At 38.2% G+C, this 19,333-nt stretch overlaps 1 protein-coding gene and 1 long non-coding RNA gene across 9 annotated transcripts in view; one reads left to right on the top strand and one right to left on the bottom strand.

Moving 5' to 3' along the window:
* Positions 1-19,333, top strand: part of LOC124253178 (MAGUK p55 subfamily member 7-like) — a 121,555-nt gene that overhangs the window by 93,170 nt on the left and 9,052 nt on the right. For all 8 annotated transcript variants that reach the window (XM_046686904.1, XM_046686903.1, XM_046686902.1 and 5 more), the window contains 2 exons: positions 172-258; positions 16,523-16,603. In XM_046686904.1, coding sequence (XP_046542860.1) covers positions 172-258; positions 16,523-16,603 — 168 coding nt within the window. The remainder of the gene's footprint in view (positions 1-171; positions 259-16,522; positions 16,604-19,333) is intronic.
* On the bottom strand, positions 17,296-18,100 carry LOC124253182. Its single transcript, XR_006892120.1, has 3 exons — positions 18,064-18,100; positions 17,413-17,452; positions 17,296-17,328 (listed from the first exon to the last, which is right to left on the bottom strand). It is a non-coding gene; the product is annotated as an uncharacterized LOC124253182 (long non-coding RNA).

Below are 19,333 nucleotides of genomic sequence, written 5' to 3'. Positions count from 1 at the left end.
TATAAATCAAGTTCTGTGATTTTCAATGAGTACATCTACAAGCCCATATTTCCCTGATGATAATTTGCCTTTACTCGCTTGTTCTGTCTTAGCTGACAGTGTAGGCTAGGATTAAGACTTCGGAGATCATGTGCACCACAAGCAGATCAGTTGTAAATGTTGATGTTACAGAGTATGATACAGATGAAATCCCCACGTATGAGGAGGTTGAACAGTATCAGCCCAAGCCCAACAAGTGCAGACCGATAGTGCTTATAGGTAAGGCATCACCTCATAGATGAGGTATTACTTTATAGGTAAGGCATCACCTCATAGATGAGGTATTACTTTATAGGTAAGGTATCACCTCATAGATGAGGTGGGGCTGTGGGGTAGCCTAATGGTTAAAGCGTTGGTTCGTCACGCCGAAGACCCGGGTTCTAATCCCCACATGGGTACAATGTGTGAAGCCCATTTCTGGTGTCCCCAGCCGTGATGTTGCTGGAATATTGCTAAAAGCGGTGTAAAACCAAACTCAGTCAGTCAGTCATAGATGAGGTATTACTTTATAGGTAAGGCATCACCTCATAGATGAGGTATTACTTTATAGGTAAGGCTTCACCTCATAGATGAGGTATTACATTATAGGTAAGGCATCACCTCATAGATGAGGTACTACTTTATAGGTAAGGCATTCCTTCATAGATGAGGTATTACTTTATAGGTAAGGCATCACCTCATAGATGAGGTATTACTTTATAGGTAAGGCATCACCTCATAGATGAGGTATTACTTTATAGGTAAGGCATCACCTCAGAGATGAGGTATTACTTTATAGGTAAGGTATCACCTCATAGATGAGGTACTACTTTATAGGTAAGGCATCACCTCATAGATGAGGTATTACTTTATAGGTAAGGCATCACCTCATAGATGAGGTATTACTTTATAGGTAAGGCATCACCTCATAGAGATGAGGTATTACTTTATAGGTAAGGCATCACCTCATAGATGAGGTATTACTTTATAGGTAAGGCATCACCTCATAGATGAGGTATTACTTTATAGGTAGGCATCACCTCATAGATGAGGTATTACTTTATAGGTAAGGCATCACCTCATAGATGAGGTACTACTTTATAGGTAAGGCATCACCTCATAGATGAGGTATTACTTTATAGGTAAGGCATCACCTCATAGATGAGGTATTACTTTATAGGTAAGGCATCACCTCATAGATGAGGTATTACTTTATAGGTAAGGCATCACCTCATAGATGAGGTATTACTTTATAGGTAAGGCATCACCTCATAGATGAGGTATTACTTTATAGGTAAGGCATCACCATCACCTCAGATGAGGTATTACTTTATAGGTAAGGCATCACCTCATAGATGAGGTATTACTTTATAGGTAAGGCATCACCTCATAGATGAGGTACTACATTATATAGGTGAGGCATTCCTTCATAGATAAGAGGTATAGATGAGGTATTACTTTATAGGTAAGGCATCACCTCATAGATGAGGTATTACTTTATAGGTAAGGCATCACCTCATAGATGAGGTATTACTTTATAGGTAAGGCATCACCTCATAGATGAGGTATTACTTTATAGGTAAGGCATCACCTCATAGATGAGGTATTACTTTATAGGTAAGGCATCACCTCATAGATGAGGTATTACTTTATAGGTAAGGCATCACCTCATAGATGAGGTATTACTTTATAGGTAAGGCATCACCTTCATAGATGAGGTATTACTTTATAGGTAAGGCATCACCTCATAGATGAGGTATTACTTTATAGGTAAGGCATCACCTCATAGATGAGGTATTACTTTATAGGTAAGGCATCACCTCATAGATGAGGTATTACTTTATAGGTAAGGTATCACCTCATAGATGAGGTACTACTTTATAGGTAAGGCATTCCTTCATAGATGAGGTATTACTTTATAGGTAAGGCATCACCTCATAGATGAGGTATTACTTTATAGGTAAGGCATCACCTCATAGATGAGGTATTACTTTATAGGTAAGGCATCACCTCATAGATGAGGTATTACTTTATAGGTAAGGCATCACCTCATAGATGAGGTATTACTTTATAGGTAAGGCATCACCTCATAGATGAGGTATTACTTTATAGGTAAGGCATCACCTCATAGATGAGGTATTACTTTATAGGTAAGGCATCACCTCATAGATGAGGTATTACTTTATAGGTAAGGCATCACCTCATAGATGAGGCATTACTTTATAGGTAAGGCATCACCTCATAGATGAGGTATTACTTTATAGGTAAGGCATCACCTCATAGATGAGGTATTATTACTTTATAGGTAAGGCATCACCTCATAGATGAGGTATTACTTTATAGGTAAGGCATCACCTCATAGATGAGGTACTACTTTATAGGTAAGGCATCCTTCATAGATGAGGTATTACTTTATAGGTAAGGCATCACCTCATAGATGAGGTATTACTTTATAGGTAAGGCATCACCTCATAGATGAGGTATTACTTTATAGGTAAGGCATCACCTCATAGATGAGGTATTACTTTATAGGTAAGGCATCACCTCATAGATGAGGTATTACTTTATAGGTAAGGCATCACCTCATAGATGAGGTATTACTTTATAGGTAAGGCATCACCTCATAGATGAGGTATTACTTTATAGGTAAGGCATCACCTCATAGATGAGGTATTACTTTATAGGTAAGGCATCACCTCATAGATGAGGTATTACTTTATAGGTAAGGCATCACCTCATAGATGAGGTATTACTTTATAGGTAAGGCATCACCTCATAGATGAGGTATTACTTTATAGGTAAGGCATCACCTCATAGATGAGGTATTACTTTATAGGTAAGGCATCACCTCATAGATGAGGTATTACTTTATAGGTAAGGCATCACCTCATAGATGAGGTAGGCATTACTTTATAGGTAAGGCATCACCTCATAGATGAGGTATTACTTTATAGGTAAGGCATCACCTCATAGATGAGGTATTACTTTATAGGTAAGGCATCACCTCATAGATGAGGTATTACTTTATAGGTAAGGCATCACCTCATAGATGAGGTATTACTTTATAGGTAAGGCATCACCTCATAGATGAGGTATTACTTTATAGGTAAGGCATCACCTCATAGATGAGGTATTACTTTATAGGTAAGGCATCACCTCATAGATGAGGTACTTACTTTATAGGTAAGGCATCACCTCATAGATGAGGTATTACTTTATTATAGGTAAGGCATCACCTCATAGATGAGGTATTACTTTATAGGTAAGGCATCACCTCATAGATGAGGTATTACTTTATAGGTAAGGCATCACCTCATAGATGAGGTATTACTTTATAGGTAAGGCATCACCTCATAGATGAGGTATTACTTTATAGGTAAGGCATCACCTCATAGATGAGGTATTACTTTATAGGTAAGGCATCACCTCATAGATGAGGTATTACTTTATAGGTAAGGCATCACCTCATAGATGAGGTATTACTTTATAGGTAAGGCATCACCTCATAGATGAGGTATTACTTTATAGGTAAAGGTATCACCTCATAGATGAGGTTATTACTTTATAGGTAAGGCATCACTTCATAGATGAGGTATTACTTTATAGGTAAGGCATCACCTCATAGATGAGGTATTACTTTATAGGTAAGGCATCACCTCCATAGATGAGGTATTACTTTATAGGTAAGGCATCACCTCATAGATGAGGTATTACTTTATAGGTAAGGCATCACCTCATAGATGAGGTATTACTTTATAGGTAAGGCATCACCTCATAGATGAGGTATTACTTTATAGGTAAGGCATCACCTCATAGATGAGGTACTACTTTATAGGTAAGGCATCACCTCATAGATGAGGTATTACTTTATAGGTACTTTATAGGTAAGGCATCAGGTAAGGCATCCTCATAGATGAGGTATTACTTTATAGGTAAGGCATCACCTCATAGATGAGGTATTACTTTATAGGTAAGGCATCACCTCATAGATGAGGTATTACTTTATAGGTAAGGCATCACCTCATAGATGAGGTATACTACTTTATAGGTAAGGCATCACCTCATAGATGAGGTATTACTTTATAGGTAGGGGCATCACCTCATAGATGAGGTATTACTTTATAGGTAAGGCATCACCTCATAGATGAGGTATTACTTTATAGGTAAGGCATCACCTCATAGATGAGGTATTACTTTATAGGTAAGGCATCACCTCATAGATGAGGTATGAGGCATTACTTTATAGGTAAGGGCATCACCTCATAGATGAGGTATTACTTTATAGGTAAGGCATCACCTCATAGATGAGGTATTACTTTATAGGTAAGGCATCACCTCATAGATGAGGTATTACTTTATAGGTAAGGCATCACCTCATAGATGAGGCATTACTTTATAGGTAAGGCATCACCTCATAGATGAGGCATTACTTTTATAGGTAAGGCATCACCTCATAGATGAGGTATTACTTTATAGGTAAGGCATCACCTCATAGATGAGGTATTACTTTATAGGTAAGGCATCACCTCATAGATGAGGTATTACTTTATAGGTAAGGCATCACCTCATAGATGAGGTATTACTTTATAGGTAAGGCATCACCTCATAGATGAGGCATTACTTTATAGGTAAGGCATCACCTCATAGATGAGGTATTACTTTATAGGTAGGGCATCACCTCATAGATGAGGTATTACTTTATAGGTAAGGGCATCACCTCATAGATGAGGTATTACTTTATAGGTAAGGCATCACCTCATAGATGAGGTATTACTTTATAGGTAAGGCATCACCTCATAGATGAGGTATTACTTTATAGGTAAGGCATCACCTCATAGATGAGGTATTACTTTATAGGTAAGGCATCACCTCATAGATGAGGTATTACTTTATAGGTAAGGCATCACCTCATAGATGAGGTATTACTTTATAGGTAAGGCATCACCTCATAGATGAGGTATTACTTTATAGGTAAGGCATCACCTCATAGATGAGGAGGTATTACTTTATAGGTAAGGCATCACCTCATAGATGAGGTATTACTTTATAGGTAAGGCATCACCTCATAGATGAGGTATTACTTTATAGGTAAGGCATCACCTCATAGATGAGGTATTACTTTATAGGTAAGGCATCACCTCATAGATGAGGTATTACTTTATAGGTAAGGCATCACCTCATAGATGAGGTATTACTTTATAGGTAAGGCATCACCTCATAGATGAGGTATTACTTTATAGGTAGAGGAGGTATTACTTTATCACATCTCATAGATGAGGTATTACTTTATAGGTAAGGCATCACCTCATAGATGAGGTATTACTTTATAGGTAAGGCATCACCTCATAGATGAGGTATTACTTTATAGGTAAGGCATCACCTCATAGATGAGGTATTACTTTATAGGTAAGGCATCACCTCATAGATGAGGTATTACTTTATAGGTAAGGCATCACCTCATAGATGAGGTACTACTTTATAGGTAAGGCATCACCTCATAGATGAGGTATTACTTTATAGGTAAGGCATCACCTCATAGATGAGGTATTACTTTATAGGTAAGGCATCACCTCATAGATGAGGTATTACTTTATAGGTAAGGCATCACCTCATAGATGAGGTATTACTTTATAGGTAAGGCATCACCTCATAGATGAGGTATTACTTTATAGGTAAGGCATCACCTCATAGATGAGGTATTACTTTATAGGTAAGGCATCACCTCATAGATGAGGTATTACTTTATAGGTAAGGCATCACCTCATAGATGAGGTATTACTTTATAGGTAAGGCATCACCTCATAGATGAGGTATTACTTTATAGGTAAGGCATCACCTCATAGATGAGGTATTACTTTATAGGTAAGGCATCACCTCATAGATGAGGTATTACTTTATAGGTATCATCACCTCATAGATGAGGTATTACTTTATAGGTAACCTCCATAGATGCATCACCTCATAGATGAGGTATTACTTTATAGGTAAGGCATCACCTCATAGATGAGGTATTACTTTATAGGTAAGGCATCACCTCATCAGGTATCACCTCATAGATGAGGTATTACTTTATAGGTAAGGCATCACCTCATAGATGAGGTATTACTTTATAGGTATAGGTAAGGCATCACCTCATAGATGAGGTATTACTTTATAGGTAAGGCATCACCTCATAGATGAGGTATTACTTTATAGGTAAGGCATCACCTCATAGATGAGGTATTACTTTATAGGTAAGGCATCACCTCATAGATGAGGTATTACTTTATAGGTAAGGCATCACCTCATAGATGAGGTATTACTTTATAGGTAAGGCATCACCTCATAGATGAGGTATTACTTTATAGGTAAGGCATCACCTCATAGATGAGGTACTACTTTATAGGTAAGGCATTCCTTCATAGATGAGGTATTACTTTATAGGTAAGGCATCACCTCATAGATGAGGTATTACTTTATAGGTAAGGCATCACCTCATAGATGAGGTATTACTTTATAGGTAAGGCATCACCTCATAGATGAGGTATTACTTTATAGGTAAGGCATCACCTCATAGATGAGGTATTACTTTATAGGTAAGGCATCACCTCATAGATGAGGTATTACTTTATAGGTAAGGCATCACCTCATAGATGAGGTATTACTTTATAGGTAAGGCATCACCTCATAGATGAGGTATTACTTTATAGGTAAGGCATCACCTCATAGATGAGGTATTACTTTATAGGTAAGGCATCACCTCATAGATGAGGTATTACTTTATAGGTAAGGCATCACCTCATAGATGAGGTATTACTTTATAGGTAAGGCATCACCTCATAGATGAGGTATTACTTTATAGGTAAGGCATCACCCCATAGATGAGGTATTACTACTTTATAGGTAAGGCATTCCTTCATAGATGAGAGGTATTACTTTATAGGTAAGGCATCACCTCATAGATGAGGTATTACTTTATAGGTAAGGCAAGGCATCACCTCATAGATGAGGTATTACTTTATAGGTAAGGCATCACCTCATAGATGAGGTATTACTTTATAGGTAAGGCATCACCTCATAGATGAGGTATTACTTTATAGGTAAGGCATCACCTCATAGATGAGGTATTACTTTATAGGTAAGGCATCACCTCATAGATGAGGTATTACTTTATAGGTAAGGCATCACCTCATAGATGAGGTATTACTTTATAGGTAAGGCATCACCTCATAGATGAGGTATTACTTTATAGGTAAGGCATTCCTTCATAGATGAGGTATTACTTTATAGGTAAGGCATCACCTCATAGATGAGGTATTACTTTATAGGTAAGGCATCACCTCATAGATGAGGTATTACTTTATAGGTAAGGCATCACCTCATAGATGAGGTATTACTTTATAGGTAAGGCATCACCTCATAGATGAGGTATTACTTTATAGGTAAGGCATCACCTCATAGATGAGGTATTACTTTATAGGCATAAGGAGGTATCACCTCATAGGTATGAGGGTATTACTTTATAGGTAAGGCATCACCTTCATAGATGAGGTATTACTTTATAGGTAAGGCATCACCTCATAGATGAGGTATTACTTTATAGGTAAGGCATCACCTCATAGATGAGGTACTTTATAGGTAAGGCATACTTAGATGAGGTAGGTAAGGCATCACCTCATAGATGAGGTATTACTTTATAGGTAAGGCATCACCTCATAGATGAGAGGTATTACTTTATAGGTAAGGCATCACCTCATAGATGAGGTATTACTTTATAGGTAAGGCATCACCTCATAGATGAGGTATTACTTTATAGGTAAGGCATCACCTCATAGATGAGGTATTACTTTATAGGTAAGGCATCACCTCATAGATGAGGTATTACTTTATAGGTAAGGCATCACCTCATAGATGAGGTATTACTTTATAGGTAAGGCATCACCTCATAGATGAGGTATTACTTTATAGGTAAGGCATCACCTCATAGATGAGGTTATTACTTTATAGGTAAGGCATCACCTCATAGATGAGGTATTACTTTATAGGTAAGGCATCACCTCATAGATGAGGTATTACTTTATAGGTAAGGCATCACCTCATAGATGAGGTATTACTTTATAGGTAAGGCATCACCTCATAGATGAGGTATTACTTTATAGGTAAGGCATCACCTCATAGATGAGGTATTACTTTATAGGTAAGGCATCACCTCATAGATGAGGTATTACTTTATAGGTAAGGCATCACCTCATAGATGAGGTATTACTTTATAGGTAAGGCATCACCTCATAGATGAGGTATTACTTTATAGGTAAGGCATCACCTCATAGATGAGGTATTACTTTATAGGTAAGGCATCACCTCATAGATGAGGTATTACTTTATAGGTAAGGCATCACCTCATAGATGAGGTATTACTTTATAGGTAAGGCATCACCTCATAGATGAGGTATTACTTTATAGGTAAGGCATCACCTCATAGATGAGGTATTACTTTATAGGTAAGGTATCACCTCATAGATGAGGTACTACTTTATAGGTAAGGCATTCCTTCATAGATGAGGTATTACTTTATAGGTAAGGCATCACCTCATAGATGAGGTATTACTTTATAGGTAAGGCATCACCTCATAGATGAGGTATTACTACTTATAGGTAAGGCATCACCTCATAGATGAGGTATTACTTTATAGGTAAGGCATCACCTCATAGATGAGGTATTACTTTATAGGTAAGGCATCACCTCATAGATGAGGTATTACTTTATAGGTAAGGCATCACCTCATAGATGAGGTATTACTTTATAGGTAAGGCATCACCTCATAGATGAGGTATTACTTTATAGGTAAGGCATCACCTCATAGATGAGGTATTACTTTATAGGTATCACCTCATAGATGAGGTATTACTTTATCACCCTCATAGATGAGGTATTACTTTATAGGTAAGGCATCACCTCATAGATGAGGTATTACTTTATAGGTAAGGCATCACCTCATAGATGAGGTATTACTTTATAGGTAAGGCATCACCTCATAGATGAGGTATTACTTTATATAAGTAAGGCATCACCTCATAGATGAGGTATTACTTTATAGGTAAGGCATCATCCTCATAGATGAGGTATTACTTTATAGGTAAGGCATCACCTCATAGATGAGGTATTACTTTATAGGTAAGGCATCACCTCATAGATGAGGTATTACTTTATAGGTAAGGCATCACCTCATAGATGAGGTATTACTTTATAGGTAAGGCATCACCTCATAGATGAGGTATTACTTTATAGGTAAGGCATCACCTCATAGATGAGGTATTACTTTATAGGTAAGGCATTACTTCATAGATGAGGTATTACTTTATAGGTAAGGCATCACCTCATAGATGAGGTATTACTTTATAGGTAAGGCATCACCTCATAGATGAGGTATTACTTTATAGGTAAGGCATCACCTCATAGATGAGGTATTACTTTATAGGTAAGGCATCACCTCATAGATGAGGTATTACTTTATAGGTAAGGCATCACCTCATAGATGAGGTATTACTTTATAGGTAAGGCATCACCTCATAGATGAGGTATTACTTTATAGGTAAGGCATCACCTCATAGATGAGGTATTACTTTATAGGTAAGGCATCACCTCATAGATGAGGTATTACTTTATAGGTAAGGCATCACCTCATAGATGAGGTATTACTTTATAGGTAAGGCATCACCTCATAGATGAGGTATTACTTTATAGGTAAGGCATCACCTCATAGATGAGGTATTACTTTATAGGTAAGGCATCACCTCATAGATGAGGTATTACTTTATAGGTAAGGCATCACCTCATAGATGAGGTATTACTTTATAGGTACTTTATAGGTAAGGTATCACCTCATAGATGAGGTATTACTTTATAGGTAAGGCATCACCTCATAGATGAGGTATTACTTTATAGGTAAGGCATCACCTCATAGATGAGGTATTACTTTATAGGTAAGGCATCACCTCATAGATGAGGTACTACTTTATAGGTAAGGCATTCCCTCATAGATGAGGTATTACTTTATAGGTAAGGCATCACCTCATAGATGAGGTATTACTTTATAGGTAAGGCATCACCTCATAGATGAGGTATTACTTTATAGGTAAGGCATCACCTCATAGATGAGGTATTACTTTATAGGTAAGGCATCACCTCATAGATGAGGTCACTTTATAGGTAAGGTATCACCTCATAGATGAGGTATTACTTTATAGGTAAGGCATCACCTCATAGATGAGGTATTACTTTATAGGTAAGGCATCACCTCATAGATGAGGTATTACTTTATAGGTAAGGCATCACCTCATAGATGAGGTATTACTTTATAGGTAAGGCATCACCTCATAGATGAGGTACTACTTTATAGGTAAGGCATCACTTCATAGATGAGGTATTACTTTATAGGTAAGGCATCACCTCATAGATGAGGTATTACTTTATAGGTAAGGCATCACCTCATAGATGAGGTATTACTTTATAGGTAAGGCATCACCTCATAGATGAGGTATTACTTTATAGGTAAGGTATCACCTCATAGATGAGGTACTACTTTATAGGTAAGGCATTCCTTCATAGATGAGGTATTACTTTATAGGTAAGGCATCACCTCATAGATGAGGTATTACTTTATAGGTAAGGCATCACCTCATAGATGAGGTATTACTTTATAGGTAAGGTATCACCTCATAGATGAGGTATTACTACTTTATAGGTAAGGCATCACCTCATAGATGAGGTATTACTTTATAGGTAAGGCATCACCTCATAGATGAGGTTATTACTTTATAGGTAAGGCATCACCTCATAGATGAGGTACTACTTTATAGGTAAGGCATTACTTCATAGATGAGGTATTACTTTATAGGTAAGGCATCACCTCATAGATGAGGTATTACTTTATAGGTAAGGCATCACCTCATAGATGAGGTATTACTTTATAGGTAAGGCATCACCTCATAGATGAGGTATTACTTTATAGGTAAGGCATCACCTCATAGATGAGGTACTACTTTATAGGTAAGGCATTCCTTCATAGATGAGGTATTACTTTATAGGTAAGGCATCACCTCATAGATGAGGGTATTACTTTATAGGTAAGGGATGAGGTATTACTTTATAGGTAAGGCATCACCTCATAGATGAGGTATTACTTTATAGGTAAGGCATCACCTCATAGATGAGGTATTACTTTATAGGTAAGGCATCACCTCATAGATGAGGTATTACTTTATAGGTAAGGTATCACCTCATAGATGAGGTATTACTTTATAGGTAAGGCATCACCTCATAGATGAGGTATTACTTTATAGGTAAGGCATCACCTCATAGATGAGTTATTACTTAATAGGTAAGGTATCACCTCATAGATGAGGTATTACTTTATAGGTAAGGCATCACCTCATAGATGAGGTATTACTTTATAGGTAAGGCATCACCTCATAGATGAGGTATTACTTTATAGGTAAGGCATCACCTCATAGATGAGGTATTACTTTATAGGTAAGGCATCACCTCATAGATGAGGTATTACTTTATAGGTAAGGTATCACCTCATAGATGAGGTACTACTTTATAGGTAAGGCATTCCTTCATAGATGAGGTATTACTTTATAGGTAAGGCATCACCTCATAGATGAGGTATTACTTTATAGGTAAGGCATTCCTTCATAGATGAGGTATTACTTTATAGGTAAGGCATCTTTACCTCACCTCATAGATGAGGTATTACTTTATAGGTAAGGCATCACCTCATAGATGAGGTATTACTTTATAGGTAAGGCATCACCTCATAGATGAGGTACTACTTTATAGGTAAGGCATCACCTCATAGATGAGGTATTACTTTATAGGTAAGGCATCACCTCATAGATGAGGTATTACTTTATAGGTAAGGCATCACCTCATAGATGAGGTATTACTTTATAGGTAAGGCATCACCTCATAGATGAGGTATTACTTTATAGGTAAGGCATCACCTCATAGATGAGGTATTACTTTATAGGTAAGGTATCACCTCATAGATGAGGTACTACTTTATAGGTAAGGCATTCCTTCATAGATGAGGTATTACTTTATAGGTAAGGCATCACCTCATAGATGAGGTATTACTTTATAGGTAAGGTATCACCTCATAGATGAGGTATTACTTTATAGGTAAGGCATCACCTTCATAGATGAGGTATTACTTTATAGGTAAGGCATCACCTCATAGATGAGGTATTACTTTATAGGTAAGGCATTCCTTCATAGATGAGGTATTACTTTATAGGTAAGGCATCACCTCATAGATGAGGTATTACTTTATAGGTAAGGCATCACCTCATAGATGAGGTATTACTTTATAGGTAAGGCATCACCTCATAGATGAGGTATTACTTTATAGGTAAGGCATCACCTCATAGATGAGGTATTACTTTATAGGTAAGGCATCACCTCATAGATGAGGTATTACTTTATAGGTAAGGCATCACCTCATAGATGAGGTACTACTTTATAGGTAAGGCATTCCTTCATAGATGAGGTATTACTTCATAGGTAAGGCATCACCTCATAGATGAGGTATTACTTTATAGGTAAGGCATCACCTCATAGATGAGGTATTACTTTATAGGTAAGGCATCACCTCATAGATGAGGTATTACTTTATAGGTAAGGCATCACCTCATAGATGAGGTATTACTTTATAGGTAAGGCATTCCTTCATAGGCATGAGGTATTACTTTATAGGTAAGGCATCACCTCACCTCATAGATGAGGTGAGGTATTACTTTATAGGTAAGGCATCACCTCATAGATGAGGTATTACTTTATAGGTAAGGCATCACCTCATAGATGAGGTATTACTTTATGGGTAAGGCATCACCTCATAGATGAGGTATTACTTTATAGGTAAGGCATCACCTCATAGATGAGGTATTACTTTATAGGTAAGGCATCACCTCATAGATGAGGTATTACTTTATAGGTAAGGCATCACCTCATAGATGAGGTATTACTTTATAGGTAAGGCATCACCTCATAGATGAGTTATTACTTAATAGGTAAGGTATCACCTGATAGATGAGGTACTACTTTATAGGTAAGGCATTACTTCATAGATGAGGTATTACTTTATAGGTAAGGCATCACCTCATAGATGAGGTATTACTTTATAGGTAAGGCATCACCTCATAGATGAGGTATTACTTTATAGGTAAGGCATCACCTCATAGATGAGGTATTACTTTATAGGTAAGGCATCACCTCATAGATGAGGCATTACTTTATAGGTAAGGCATCACCTCATAGATGAGGTATTACTTTATAGGTAAGGCATCACCTCATAGATGAGGTATTACTTTATAGGTAAGGCATCACCTCATAGATGAGGTATTACTTTATAGGTAAGGCATCACCTCATAGATGAGGTATTACTTTATAGGTAAGGCATCACCTCATAGATGAGGTATTACTTTATAGGTAAGGCATCACCTCATAGATGAGGTATTACTTTATAGGTAAGGCATCACCTCATAGATGAGGTATTACTTTATAGGTAAGGCATCACCTCATAGATGAGGTATTACTTTATAGGTAAGGCATCACCTCATAGATGAGGTATTACATTATAGGTAAGGCATCACCTCATAGATGAGGTATTACTTTATAGGTAAGGTATCACCTCATAGATGAGGTACTACTTTATAGGTAAGGCATTACTTCATAGATGAGGTATTACTTTATAGGTAAGGCATCACCTCATAGATGAGGTATTACTTTATAGGTAAGGCATCACCTCATAGATGAGGTATTACTTTATAGGTAAGGCATCACCTCATAGATGAGGTATTACTTTATAGGTAAGGCATCACCTCATAGATGAGGTATTACTTTATAGGTAAGGCATCACCTCATAGATGAGGTATTACTTTATAGGTAAGGCATCACCTTCATAGATGAGGTATTACTTTATAGGTAAGGCATCACCTCATAGATGAGGTATTACTTTATAGGTAAGGCATCACCTCATAGATGAGGTATTACTTTATAGGTAAGGCATCACCTCATAGATGAGGTATTACTTTATAGGTAAGGCATCACCTCATAGATGAGGTACTACTTTATAGGTAAGGCATTCCTTCATAGATGAGGTATTACTTTATAGGTAAGGCATCACCTCATAGATGAGGTATTACTTTATAGGTAAGGCATCACCTCATAGATGAGGTATTACTTTATAGGTAAGGCATCACCTCATAGATGAGGTATTACTTTATAGGTAAGGCATCACCTCATAGATGAGGTATTACTTTATAGGTAAGGCATCACCTCATAGATGAGGTATTACTTTATAGGTAGGGCATCACCTCATAGATGAGGTATTACTTTATAGGTAAGGCATCACCTCATAGATGAGGCATTACTTTATAGGTAAGGCATCACCTCATAGATGAGGTATTACTTTATAGGTAAGGCATTCCTTCATAGATGAGGTATTACTTTATAGGTAAGGCATCACCTCATAGATGAGGTATTACTTTATAGGTAAGGCATCACCTCATAGATGAGGTATTACTTTATAGGTAAGGCATCACCTCATAGATGAGGCATTACTTTAGATAGGTATAGGTAAGGCATCACCTCATAGATGAGGTATTACTTTATAGGTAAGGCATCACCTCATAGATGAGGTATTACTTTATAGGTAAGGCATCACCTCATAGATGAGGTATTACTTTATAGGTAAGGCATCACCTCATAGATGAGTTATTACTTAATAGGTAAGGTATCACCTGATAGATGAGGTACTACTTTATAGGTAAGGCATTACTTCATAGATGAGGTATTACTTTATAGGTAAGGCATCACCTCATAGATGAGGTATTACTTTATAGGTAAGGCATCACCTCATAGATGAGGTATTACATTATAGGTAAGGCATCACATCATAGATGAGGTATTACTTTATAGGTAAGGTATCACCTCATAGATGAGGTACTACTTTATAGGTAAGGCATTCCTTCATAGATGAGGTATTACTTTATAGGTAAGGCATCACCTCATAGATGAGGTATTACTTTATAGGTAAGGCATCACCTCATAGATGAGGTATTACTTTATAGGTAAGGCATCACCTCATAGATGAGGTATTACTTTATAGGTAAGGCATCACCTCATAGATGAGTTATTACTTAATAGGTAAGGTATCACCTGATAGATGAGGTACTACTTTATAGGTAAGGCATTACTTCATAGATGAGGTATTACTTTATAGGTAAGGCATCACCTCATAGATGAGGTATTACTTTATAGGTATCACCTCATAGATGAGGTATTACATTATAGGTAAGGCATCACATCATAGATGAGGTATTACTTTATAGGTAAGGTATCACCTCATAGATGAGGTACTACTTTATAGGTAAGGCATTCCTTCATAGAGGAGGTATTACTTTATAGGTAAGGCATCACCTCATAGATGAGGTATTACTTTATAGGTAAGGCATCACCTCATAGATGAGGTATTACTTTATAGGTAAGGCATCACCTCATAGATGAGGTATTACATTATAGGTAAGGCATCACCTCATAGACGAGGTACTACTTTATAGGTAAGGCATTCCTTCATAGATGAGGTACTTCTTTATAGGTAAGGCATCACCTCATAGATGAGGTATTACTTTATAGGTAAGGCATCACCTCATAGATGAGGTATTACTTTATAGGTAAGGCATCACCTCATAGATGAGGTATTACTTTATGGGTAAGGCATCACCTCATAGATGAGGTATTACTTTATAGGTAAGGCATCACCTCATAGATGAGGTATTACTTTATAGGTAAGGTATCACCTCATAGATGAGGTACTACTTTATAGGTAAGGCATTCCTTCATAGATGAGGTATTACTTTATAGGTAAGGCATCACCTCATAGATGAGGTATTACTTTAAAGGTAAGGCACCACCTCATAGATGAGGTATTACTTTATAGGTAAGGTATCACCTCATAGATGAGGTATTACTTTATAGGTAAGGCATCACCTCATAGATGAGGTATTACTTTATAGGTAAGGCATCACCTCATAGATGAGTTATTACTTTATAGGTAAGGCATCACCTCATAGATGAGGTATTACTTTATAGGTAAGGCATTCCTTCATAGATGAGGTATTACTTTATAGGTAAGGCATCACCTCATAGAGGAGGTATTACTTTATAGGTAAGGCACCACCTCATAGATGAGTTATTACTTTATAGGTAAGGTATCACCTCATAGATGAGGTATTACTTTATAGGTAAGGCATCACCTCATAGATGAGGTATTACTTTATAGGTAAGGCATCACCTCAGTACTCTGATGATCTAACAGTGTGGTGATGATATCTGGAGATCTAACAGTGTGGTGATGATATCTGATGATCTAACAGTGTGGTGATGATATCTGATGATCTAACAGTGTGATGATGACATCTGATGATCTAACAGTGTCTTCTCTTCTTCCTCTGAATGCAGGTCCTGCTGGTGTTGGTTGCAATGAACTGAAGCGTCGTCTGAAGGCCAGCAACCCTGTCCGTTTCCTTGAGGCTGTGCCATGTATGTACACCTTGCTTCTCTATCCACTTCCTTGAAGCTGTGCCATATATGTACACCTTGCTTCTCTATCCACTTCCTTGAGGCTGTGCCATGTATGTACACCTTGCTTCTCTATCCACTTCCTTGAGGCTGTGCCATGTATGTACACCTTGCTTCTCTATCCACTTCCTTGAGGCTGTGCCATGTATGTACACCTTGCTTCTCTGTCCACTTCCTTGAAGCTGTGCCATGTATGTACACCTTGCTTCTCAGTCCACTTCCTTGAGGCTGTGCCATGTACGTCCTTGAGGCTGTGCCATGTATGTACACCTTGCTTCTCTGTCCACTTCCTTGAGGCTGTGCCATGTATGTACACCTTGCTTCTCTGTCCACTTCCTTGAGGCTGTGCCATGTATGTACACCTTGCTTCTCTGTCCACTTCCTTGAGGCTGTGCCATGTATGTACACCTTGCTTCTCTGTCCACTTCCTTGAGGCGGTGCCATGTATGTACACCTTGCTTCTCTTGTAAACATGATTTAGTTCCGAGTAGTAAATGTTCCGGTTCGGAATAAATGCCGTGAAACTGAGAATGGTTGACACGAATAAAAATTCCGCACATACGGCAAATATTCCATCGAACAGGAACAAATACCGTAGGCCTAACCTATTCCAGTCATTATTGAATGCAAAATGGACTCATCCAACTTGTCAACTAACTTCAACTTGATTACATGTTGACTGTAGCCTGGCTACTAACTGTAACTTGGTTACATGCTGACTGTAACTTGGCTACTGACTAACTGTAACTTGGTTACATGTTGACTGTAACCTGGCTACTGACTGTAACTTGGTTACATGTCGACTGTAACCTGGCTACTGACTACCTGTAACTTGGTTACATGCTGACTGTAACTTGGCTACTGACTAACTGTAACTTGGTTACATGTTGACTGTAACCACCTGGCTACTGACTGTAACTTGGTTAACTTGGTTATGTGACTGTAACTTGGCTACTGTAACCATGGCTACTGACTGACTGTACTTGTTACATGTCGACTGTAACCTTGACTAACTGTAACTTGGTTGCATGTTGACTGTAATCTGGCTACTGACTAACTGTAACTAGGTTACATGTTCACTAACCTGGCTACTGACTGACTGTAACTTGGTTACATGTTGACTGTAATCTGGCTACTGACTGACTGTTAATTGTTACATGTTGACTGTAACCTGGCTACTGACTGACTGTTAATTGGTTACATGTTGACTGTAACCTGGCTACTGCTTGGTAACATGTTGACTGTAACCTGACTGACTAACTGTAACTTGGTTACATGTTGACTGTAACCTAGCTACTGACTAACTCTAACTTGGTTATATATTGAATGTAACCTGGCTACTGACCAACTGTAACTTGGTCACATAATGACTGTAACCTGGCTACTGACTGACTGTAACCTGGTTACATGTTGACTGTAACCTGGCTACTGACTCTAACCTGATTAATGAAGGTAACTTGGTTACATAATAACTGAACTCTTTTTAACACAAGATTCATTTAGAATCATCCGTCCGAATTCTGGGGAATGTACGATGTATTTTCATTAAAAAAAATAAGTAACTTTCACACATGATAATTGCTTCTTGATAGCCACATGATTTGGTCCATATGGAACAAATACCGTAGGAAAATCTTTTTTTCCTTTCCGTTCTCCCCATGCCCCAATTTTTAAGATCACCCCAACAAACAAAACCCTCTTTTAGACACTTTATGATGTCTCTGGAAGTTCCTCTTTACCCGGAATAAATTCTGTGTGTGCGGAACGAAATAATTGTTCCGCATGCACTATTACAGGAACAAATGTTGGAATGAAAAGTTCCGCCGGAACTTTTACTATGGGGAACCAAATCTTTTTTACACTCTGTCCACTTCCTTGAGGCTGTGCCATGTATGTACACCTTGCTTCTCTGTCCACTTCCTTGAGGCTGTGCCATGTATGTACACCTTGCTTCTCTGTCCACTTCCTTGAGGCTGTGCCATGTATGTACACCTTGCTTCTCTGTCCACTTCCTTGAGGCTGTGCCATGTATGTACACCTTGCTTCTCTGTCCACTTCCTTGAGGCTGTGCCATGTATGTACACCTTGCTTCTCTGTCCACTTCCTTGAGGCTGTGCCATGTATGTACACCTTGCTTCTCTGTCCACTTCCTTGAGGCTGTGCCATGTATGTACACCTTGCTTCTCTGTCCACTTCCTTGAGGCGTGCCATGTATGTACACCTTGCTTCTCTGTCCACTTCCTTGAGGCTGTGCCATGTATGTACACCTTGCTTCTCTGTCCACTTCCTTGAGGCGGTGCCATGTATGTACACCTTGCTTCTCTGTCCACTTCCTTGAGGCTGTGCCATGTATGTACACCTTGCTTCTCTGTCCACTTCCTTGAGGCTGTGCCATGTATGTACACCTTGCTTCTCTGTCCACTTCCTTGAGGCTGTGCCATGTATGTACACCTTGCTTCTCTGTCCAATTCCTTGAGGCTGTACCATGTATGTACACCTTGCCTCTCTGTCCACTTCCTTGAGGCTGTGCCATGTATGTACACCTTGCTTCTCTGTCCACTTCCTTGAGGCTGTGCCATGTATGTACACCTTGCCTCTCTGTCCACTTTCTTGAGGCTGTGCCATATATGTACACCTCGCCTCTCTGTCCACTTCCTTGAGGCTGTGCCATGTATGTACACCTTGCCTCTC

Source organism: Haliotis rubra, unplaced genomic scaffold, assembly GCF_003918875.1.
Source record: "Haliotis rubra isolate DU_JTF1 unplaced genomic scaffold, ASM391887v1 Scf534, whole genome shotgun sequence".
NCBI lineage: Eukaryota > Metazoa > Mollusca > Gastropoda > Lepetellida > Haliotidae > Haliotis > Haliotis rubra.
The sequence above is the reverse complement of the archived record's forward strand: the minus strand, read 5'-3'. Positions and strand labels throughout refer to the sequence as shown.